This window comes from Cyprinodon variegatus, unplaced genomic scaffold (assembly GCF_000732505.1).
Source record: "Cyprinodon variegatus isolate N-32 unplaced genomic scaffold, C_variegatus-1.0 Scaffold980, whole genome shotgun sequence".
NCBI lineage: Eukaryota > Metazoa > Chordata > Actinopteri > Cyprinodontiformes > Cyprinodontidae > Cyprinodon > Cyprinodon variegatus.
Window position 1 is genome coordinate 228,226 of NW_015151433.1, and position 9,349 is coordinate 237,574.

A 9,349-nucleotide genomic window follows, 5' to 3' on the forward strand; every position below is an offset into this window, starting at 1 on the left:
AATATACTGGTTTCATCAATGGTTTTACATGGGTGCTAAATATCCTAATTTGGTTTTATTGACATATACATATTTTTTGTAGTCATGAAAAAGTAATATACCATTTTTCAAAACTGGCATGCCAGAAACCACTTGACCCTTGCTGTCACGCTAAAGTTAAACAAAAAGCTATTGCTAAAGCTAAAGTGGGCCAAAGGACAGAGCAGGTTTATGACACTCTAAAAAGCCAAATGTTAAAAAGATCATATCGTAATTCCCAACATAAATGGGAGAAAGAAAATATTTGAATGTCGTCTTTGGTGTCAGCCCTCCTCTGACCAGATGCTTATTTATCTGAAGGATCTTAATACATTTCTGTTTTTGTTTTTCAGATGCATAGACTGTTAACGCAAACATTAAGTACATCCACATAACTTTGCTTATGTAAGAATCCCCTGCTAATGATTTTGTTTGGTCTTCTCAGAAATCAGAGACTCTGACTCTTCAGCTAGATCTGCCAGAACCATGAACCGGTTAGCAGGCATAGTGTTCCTGCGCAGAGCCTGGACAGAAGTTGGACGAATACCAGAAAAACTCCCTGAACGGAAGATATTGCTTTCATTTGTAGCAGGAGCTAAAGACGAACCTGAGGAAGCAGCACCGCTGCTTATAGAAAGAGCTGGAAGGCTTTTTTGTGTGCCACTTTTCAGAGGAGCGGTCGGCAGATGCTGCACTGAAAAACCTGGTTTGGAGCCTTTCCCCTTGGATGTCTGGTCAGATTTTCCACTGAGACTTGTCAAGCTGGCTGTTGGTGGTGTGTTACCTTGTTGGTTAATTTGTTGACGTGAGGAACTTTGGTCAGTTTCAGGCCGGTCCTGCTGCTGAGCTGTGTTGCATTTGGATTGAAGTTCTTTTAGGTCTGCCTCTAATTTGGCAATCAGCTTGTCTTTCTCAAAAATGTTTGACTTGAGCTCTTCGATTTGTTTGCTAAAGTAAGTGTTTTCGGCAGGTTCTGCCTGATCCCTGGGTGCTGCAGTGGGATTGGCCTGCTGTGTTGGATGAGATGGTTTCTGCGTCCGACACGTGAAGAAAGGAACTGAGGGAAAAAGGTAAATAAAAATTAAACTTTGTTGATTTCTGTAATTTCCCTCCTTTGCTCTCTGTATCAGAAAAAAAAATCATTTGTCATATTTTGTTGTTTGTTTTACTATGTTTTTAAACGAGGATAATAGCTCTTTACTTTTTTTTTTTTACAAAATAATGGAACAAATAGGCAGTTTCAGAGGTCATCTCAGGTGTGTAGCTCATTTAGTCATTTTCCCTTTTTTCCAAGGCAGCCTCTGCTATACGTTCCATTTTCCAGGAATAAAAGATAACTCTCTTTTTAAGGTGTAATACATCTGTCTGCCAGGGTCGCAAAAAAAGCACAGTATTTCCTTTTACATGATAAACTATGGGTGGCCATGTCCAGTTCTTGAGAGCTACTATCCTGAAACTTTTAGATGTGTATCTTTTCCAGCACACCTGAATCTGATGGCTGATGGGCTCTATCCCTACCACCGCTACTGCTTTTACTTCAGCCAGCTCCTTTTTGCTTCATTCGTCCTCCATTACTGAACAGATTGATTAATCCATGACGACAACACCAAGACACACCTGGATTAATCAGTCTTTCCAGTAAAAGAAAGAGACAAAACAAAGGAGCATATCATTCAGAACAAAGACCTGGGGTTTGTTTCAAGAAGAAGGTTTAAAAACTCACATGCAAATTGGCAACTCTAAATTGATCTAGCCAAAGGTCGGGAAATGAGTATTTGGTTTCACGACAGCTACTATGAATTAGTTTAATCAAAGATGAGTAGTTTCAATCAGAGTTAAGCATGTGCATGACAAGTTTAAAAAGCCATAATCAGTAGAGCCCCGATTCAATGAGTCACAGTGACAACAGGCAACAGGACGTCCCTATTTCACTCACCTGGAACTGGAGATTTTAATGAAGAAATACAAAAAAAAGGAAAAAGTGTTTAAAAGACACAGAAAACCGCTACAGGACAGAGGAAGATAGCGAAGGATAAGATTATTCCTTGAGTTAATGTGTAGGTTTATATGAAGTGGCTATGGCAGGCCGTTTTTACATTTATTAAAAGCAATCTCCTCTCTGTTGTTCCATTTGTTGATCAATAAAATAAGATTCTTCCTGATCAAAATCACACTCCTAGACTGAACTATAATCATAGATTTTGTAAATGACATTTTTGCAGCAGAAACTGAATCGAATTTCAGAAGAAAAAAAAGATTGTACTAATAAGAATTAAAGTTTTATATAGAAACTTTTACACATTTTAAGTGACCGTTTTGACATGTATTAATTTGACTGATTATACATTGATTATATCTGAAATACATTTCTTCCAAAATCAAAATAATCCAAATGCTGACCAGTAACAATAGGAATATGGAGATCTGAAATAAATTTCTAGACACCCTGAATTTGAGATGTGTAGAATGTAATTTTGTTCATTTTAACAAGGAAAAACTGTTTTTTCAGATATCAGGAATACATATTCAGTAAAGCTTATACATATCAAAATGGCTTGCTATAGTGTGTTGTGCCCACAATGACATTACAGGTTAATTTCTTTAATAGTGTTGGATCATTGTATCCACTTAGGTAAAATCATCTTGCAGCAGGTGAAGATGAAGTCTAAAAACGTCATAACTGGTAAGACCTGTTCATCATCTCATGGGTTCCTCCTCAGCTTGATTCTGTTTTCTTTTACACAGTAAATATTAAGTGGCTGTTTGCAGCTGCTTCAGATGTTGTCATCCCAATAAATGGATGTTGTTAGCATTTATCAGTCCCAAAGTTTGGCTTCAGATTGTGCTAGTATGCTCAGTAGATTATCACCAAGTGAATCCTAATCCTAACCCTGAAGTAATCCTAAAAGTGATCCGCATCTCGTTCATATTAAACAAACCAAAAACAAATAAGTCCCCCTCAAACAGACATGCATTTGTTTTTAAAACCAAATGTGTCTAACAGACCTAGGAAATCTTTTTTTTGTTTTTTTTTATGGACAACACTTCGACAAAATCTGACTAAATCAGGAAATAAAACAACATAATTGGCTGTAGGGAGAGCGGAGACAGAGGACACTCGGAGTTTACTGAACAAAAACGGCTCCCGAATAGGATAGCTCTGGGGAGAATGTTTCTACGGTAACAGAAACAGGGGTTGAGGAAACTCTTTGTGAAATGCCTGGTAATTGACCACCGATTTGATTCAGGGATGCATCTAAAAGTTAATGGATGGTAGCTCTCAATGACTGGACTTAGACAAAATAACCTGAAACTCAAACGTTTTAAAATTCCTTCCACATTTATATTCTTCCATTGCACTTATGAACTAGAAAGAAGTTGTATGACACAATTAATCCCTAAACAGATATTAGTATAGACATGTTTTTATCTGCTCAGATTCAAGTATAAACCAGTTGCTGACTTACAAAGAAGTCTTTGTTTCTTCCATAAAATGTAGACGAGTACAAACGCAGCACCTGTGATCACCCCTGTGATCAGGATTTCCTTATAGCAATATTTCATGCAGAAACCTGAAATCAGAACAGAGAATCGATAATGAAGGCAGAGGGAAATACCTCAGAATCTCACAAGAAGGCCTCTTGCTTGAGGAAGAATTGGAAAGAGAAAAAAATTACAAACTGATGAATTTTTAAAGAGACAAAAGGTTGTTTTTTTTAACATAAAAACTGAGATGGCAAAAGTACTCAGTTATGTTTACTTGAGTAAGTATTAGGAAAAAAAATCAATAGTGTGTTTTACTTTAACTTCAGTAAAAACATGATGAAGTATCCCTATTGTTTCATAAAAAGTCTCACTCCTCACCCGTCATTTCCAAGTTGCCTTATTTTCAAGATATTAAATATTGGATATAAAAGTGAAAATAGAAAATGTTTAACTGCTCTCTATTGATAAAAATCTCCTTCTCTGCATGTGAATAAACATTAAATGCATTACTATACCTGGAACGTATGCATTTCTTCTCTGATTTAGCAGCGGCTGGTAAACGCTGCAGTTCACTCTGCGAAGAAAAGATGCAAGTGTAAGCTTGACCTTATTCAGAGAATCCTAAAGAGGAAATTTGTTATCTCAGCAAAGCTGCAAAAGGCTGGTTTCTCATATTAAACACAGCCGCCTGGGTTGAAGCAAACACAGTTAGAAGCTGTACCTGTCAGTGTCAGTCTGTAAAGACAATCTCCTTGTCACAGTAAAATATCCAGTTGGCTGCAGAGCGCCATGTGCCGGTTCGGCTTTCATCTCATTGCCGCTGGCATCCAGGAACGTTATGTTAGGTTCTGGGAACCAGCCCTCGGCTCTACACTCCACTGTCAATCCCAGAGGAACAAATAATAGCTGTGGCTCAGATACAGCACCTGGAAAAGCAAGATGAAGATCATACCCAATCAAGAAAGGTATTTTTTATACTATATATTACATCAGCAGTTGTGCATGCTGTGCAGTGTTATTTCATCAACGATAACAAAATCATTTAGTTGGCTCTCCCTTTTTCATGAATAAAACAAAAACTGATGAGCTAAACGTAGATCTTTGTTGACAAAAACCTGACGACTCATAGGTGTGAGTTTTTGTCAATGAGGTGAGACTAAATAAAAAGGTTAGAGGGTTGTCTGTCACACTTTCAAAATTGACCATTGTGCTGAAACCTTTTAGACAAGTTAAGCAGTATGCTGCTGCCTCCTGTTTGGACACGCCTCCTGCCTGGCGTGCAGTGCTGCATGTTTTGCACGACCACAGATGGATCATGGTAGCAGTGGCAGGGGAGAAAACACTGCGTGCTCAACTCTGGCATACTCTGCTCTTCCAGCTGTGCTGGTGCAGATATGCAAGGCGAGTCTGCACTTCACACGCCACACTGATGGTTCGCTCTCAGCAGGATGGCTCTTCCTGCTCTCGCTAGTTAATAAACTATTTGTGGCTGATCATACTCTGCCACGCTTAAAAAATCCCTTTGTTTAATTATCAAGATTTTATTTCTAAGCATTCTTCAATTTCTATCAAAAGGAATCCTTTAATTGTATCTAAAGAAAATATTTAATTCAATACTGTTAATTTTTGGATAAAGAGCCAGGTGAAGAGGTACATAGATCGTTTCCATCAAATATGTCAGCATTTTAGTTAGCATATTAATTCAATTTAAGTCTGGATTGACATGGCATTACCAAGCAATTAAGTAGGTTCTTTGTGTAATTTCTTACACAAATATAAATTAATATCAAAACCCCTGAATTTAAATCTACTTTGACCTCTGAGCAGCAGTAACCAAGGGGCAAATGAAAGAAATAACGGCCAAATTGTTTGAGGTCTTTGCTTTTTTGGCGCAATGAGGATTGTATTGTATTGTGTGTACTGTATAATTGTGTGTGGGCATTGTGAGAAAGACTAATGATCTTTAATTTTAAGAAGAATGTATCCTGCTGCTGAAAGTGGCTTCAGGAATTCATTTTGCAGCTGTAGGTTCTCTAAAAATGATCGCTGTCTTAGAACTTCTCTAAAACTAAATATTTTCGCCCTAATAATAGTACTGCTATACAAAGAGGTAAATACCTCCTATTATTATTTAAATCCTAATAATTTTACTTTTAACTCATTCAATAATTTTTTTTATTTTACACATTATTTTCAAGTTACAACCACAAATAGACTATTTTTGGGGATTTTATGTTATATACCGACTCCAAATGGAGCAAGATTGAAAGTTAAGTTTATTACTTGGTTTTAATCATCTCTGTTAAGAAATAACAATTAATGGGTTTGCACCCATTTGGTACATCTAGAGGGGTTTTACTTCTCACAATCTTGTTGGTAAATTAGCTTGAACTCTGTCAAATTGGGTGATTTTTCTAGAGACTATTATTGTTATAAGTGTGGACTTTACTGGGTTGATCTGACACATGATAATGGTTTGATCTTCACCACAAGTTTTAGGAGTTCTGGTGAAGTCCAGATTTAGGTCCAAATGATTGATTTTAGGATTTTGACAGATTCTTTTCTTTTTTTTTCTAATACAGTAAATGCTTTCTCAGATTTACAATCATCATGTTCTGCTTTTTACCACAATTATTAAACCGTATCCTGTTATCTTCCTGACATTAAACACAAGAGTCAGCTACTGGTAAAAGAACCAAAAATAGGATGTGAAAATAAAGTGACCTGCCGTATTCCACGTGTTCTTTCTTTTCCTGAACACATGATATAATAAGGACTGTTACTGCTATTTCTATCCAACCTCTTTTGCGGCCTCTAACAAACTTCATTCCAGGATTGCCCGTCATCCACCTCCACGCGTCATCCTAGCAATTCTAACCAACTCCTGCACAGCATGATGCTGCTGCCACTGTGCATAACAGTGGATAAAGGGTACGCAGGATCTTGTGGTTTTATTTTCAACTAATGTCTTGTGACTTTACTTGTTTCTCTCTTACATAGACTTTTTTTTGTGAAAAGCAGAACTTATAGTTGTTCTGTGGACAGATCCTCCAACCACAGCTTTAGATCTCTGCCCAGTATCTTGGCTGCCTCTCTAATTTATTATTCCCTTTCAATATTGTCAGCTTTAGTGGACAGGCATGACTTTGTAGGATTTCTTTTTTTAATTGCCTTTAAATGCTATATTTTATCTGTTTGTTTTGTAAAGTGTTTAGAGAGAACATGTAAGTTGTATTATAGAAATAAAATTAAAAAAATTCCTAAGGAAATTTTGAAGGGGTCTGACACTTGCTGCATACAGTAGTTTTCCTTGCATCGCTAGATTGTGACTGTGTTCATGGCGGCCTGTAAAGCATTACCTGGTGGGCAATTTATGTCACCATAGTTTTTGGCTTCTTTCGTACGACATATTTTGGGCCGTCAGGCATCGCCTCTGTACCTCAGCAGCTGATACCAGTCACTTCACTTACTTAGCTTTAAGTCTGAATATTTTTCATTGATTTATAGTTTTTAAACCACACTATTTCTCTTATATAACTTTCAAAAATGAGTTATTACTGTGGAAATGAGTTTATTTTTAAAATTTGCTGTGGGGTATGTTGTGAAAAGGCTTTTTCCGAAACTGGTTGAGTTTGGGTCATAACGTCATAACGTGCGATATGCTGCAATGAATCGCTGGGTGCAATTTAAAGGCTTTTATTTTGTAGGGTACTAGTTTTCTTATTTTGGTATCTTAAAGATTGGGTCAGACCCACTAGTGATATGGAACCCATTCCCAGTTCTAATATCCCAATTCTCCCCTATTATTAGCTTAATGGATGCTTTATTACTGTGGAAATGGTAGGATTTTATTCTGAAATTTTCAGCAGGATCTGTTGTGAAAAAGGCTTTGGTAGTGTAATTTCCAAAACTGGTGGAGTTGGGTCATAATGAAATATTTAAAAAACTGGATTGCAATTAGTTTGATCCTGACTAACAACAAAGTAAGCCCCCACCTTTTGATGTAAGATGTAAGAAAAAAAAGCAATAAATGGGTGTAAAAACTTTAGCAATGAAAAGTTATTATTTGATAGTTTGAAATAAAATTGAAATAGAACCAGGATTAGCTGTTAAACTCCCCTCAGCAGTCAAGAAGCTTCCCACCACCTACCCACAATGAGATTCAGCGTTGCTTCAATCTGCAGCTGGCTCCCCAACCTGGTCTTGCACTCATACTGGCCCCCATCAGACAGCCGCAGCTCTGTAATGGTCTGAGAGATGTCCCCCTGCTTCACTCCATCCACTGAGATACTGGTCCTGTTAAGGAAGGCTTTATTCTTCTCCTCTATAGTCTCTTGGCCATGGCGGAACAGGAGGGTGATGATCGAACCTCTATCCTTCGACCACTCCACCGTGAGGAGGTTGTCCGTGCGGTTAGTTTGGCACGGTAGGGTGATTGTTCCATTCACATAACCAACTATAGTTTTTGATGCAGCATCTGCTGCAGAGGGAGGGAAAAAAGTAGACATGTTAGCAAAAGTGCTGCACAGATTGTAATTATTATTTTTTTATTTACAAACCAATAGTTTTTTTTGTTTGGCTTTTGAAAGATACATTAAATGTCAGGTTTAGGATGAATCCATCTCCTTTGAGGATGAGGTATTTTTTCCCATAATAAGCCCTAATTAGAAGCACTCAGCCATCCCAACAATAAAGCAGAACAATAAAACTAAAAGTCAAAAAAGTCTTAACATAAATGACCAAACTTTTACACATATATTGCTTCAATTAGAAGTCACTTAAAATATTTTTCCTATATATTTTATAGTTTTCTTGCATTATTAATAAACACCTACTTAACAAGAAAATCAGATATTGCTTACATGGTTTTATTATCCTCAACAACCTATTTCTCTTAAATATGAAATATTTAATTCATTATCTACAGTTATTTCATTTTTATGAAAATATATGTTGTTTTTTTTACAAACTAAGCTATTGTTGAAAGGGGAATTTAACAATTACTGTGTAATAATGCTGTATTTACTATCTATTTACTATGATTGCATCATAGCAGTGTGGACATATGCTTTCAGTATAAAACAATAAATTTCCAGAGGTTTTATCAATAATGATTTATAACAGATTAAATCTACTTAATATTTACAATAAATATACGATTCTAAAGAAAACTTAAGCTTTTTAATCTATACGGTTTTTAATCATAATGGTATTTCTCATGTTTGAGGTGATATTGCGATAAGGACCCGGATATAAAAAAAAAAGGAACATTGGAGAATGAAATAGCTTTTTCTTTAGGCGGAAACGCTCTTTGTGATTAATCATAACTACGATAAAGACCATTGATTTCCAGGCTTCATTAATTATATTTGCAAACATTTGGGCTATAAAATCACGCAAATATCAACTCAGTTTGACGGAATGACAGTGAAAAGATGCAGCAACATGGCGTTTGACGCGCCGAAGAGAAACTTTCTATCTAATTCATTGTCTTTCAACTTCAGCCGCGCTACTTGACGCACAGAGAAAAACAACAGAAGAGGAAACAGTAGCTAAAAAGCGAAAGAGGCGATTTGTTGATCTGATTAACCAAGTTTAGCAGCAAAAATAGAAACATGGAGCTCCTACCTGTAGAAGCGCACAGGCCAGAGAAGAGAAAAGCGAACCAGAAGAGAGCAGCTGACAGCCTGCATGTTCTACTGATAGTTCTGCAAGTCTGGGATATTAAATCTAAATTAATTAGAGATTGGCGATTAAGACGGCGAAGTTTGGTCATTGTTAGTCCTACAGGGAAAACTAGACGCTGTTTCTTCTCCTGGTTCTGAATTTCTCCGCCGCCCATACT

At 36.8% G+C, this 9,349-nt stretch overlaps 1 protein-coding gene across 2 annotated transcripts; it reads right to left on the reverse strand.

Moving 5' to 3' along the window:
• Positions 1–6: 6 nt before the first annotated feature.
• Positions 7–9,342, reverse strand: LOC107100506 (selection and upkeep of intraepithelial T-cells protein 5-like). Of its 2 annotated transcripts, none has more exons than XM_015399017.1 (7): positions 9,133–9,342; positions 7,655–7,981; positions 4,226–4,430; positions 4,020–4,078; positions 3,486–3,590; positions 655–1,075; positions 7–609 (listed from the first exon to the last, which is right to left on the reverse strand). In XM_015399017.1, the coding sequence occupies exons 1-7, from the start codon at positions 9,278–9,280 to the stop codon at positions 438–440; spliced, it is 1,437 nt and encodes a 478-aa protein (XP_015254503.1). In that variant the 5' UTR covers positions 9,281–9,342; the 3' UTR covers positions 7–437. The 2 variants fall into 2 exon arrangements, with proteins under 2 accessions (XP_015254503.1, XP_015254502.1); XM_015399016.1 differs by having other exon boundaries at positions 7,655–7,984.
• Positions 9,343–9,349: the final 7 nt, after the last annotated feature.

What these genes read in the sequence shown, in the direction of transcription:
- LOC107100506 (XM_015399016.1), bottom strand. Translation starts at nt 9,280, where the DNA reads ATGACCAAACTTCGCCGTCTTAATCGCCAATCTCTAATTAATTTAGAT. An exon ending in TGGCCTGTGCGCTTCTACAG is followed by an intron (nt 7,985 to 9,132) that starts GTAGGAGCTCCA and finishes CTCCCTCTGCAG; the next exon opens with CAGATGCTGCATCAAAAACT. An exon ending in TTACAGACTGACACTGACAG is followed by an intron (nt 4,079 to 4,225) that starts GTACAGCTTCTA and finishes TTTTCTTCGCAG; the next exon opens with AGTGAACTGCAGCGTTTACC.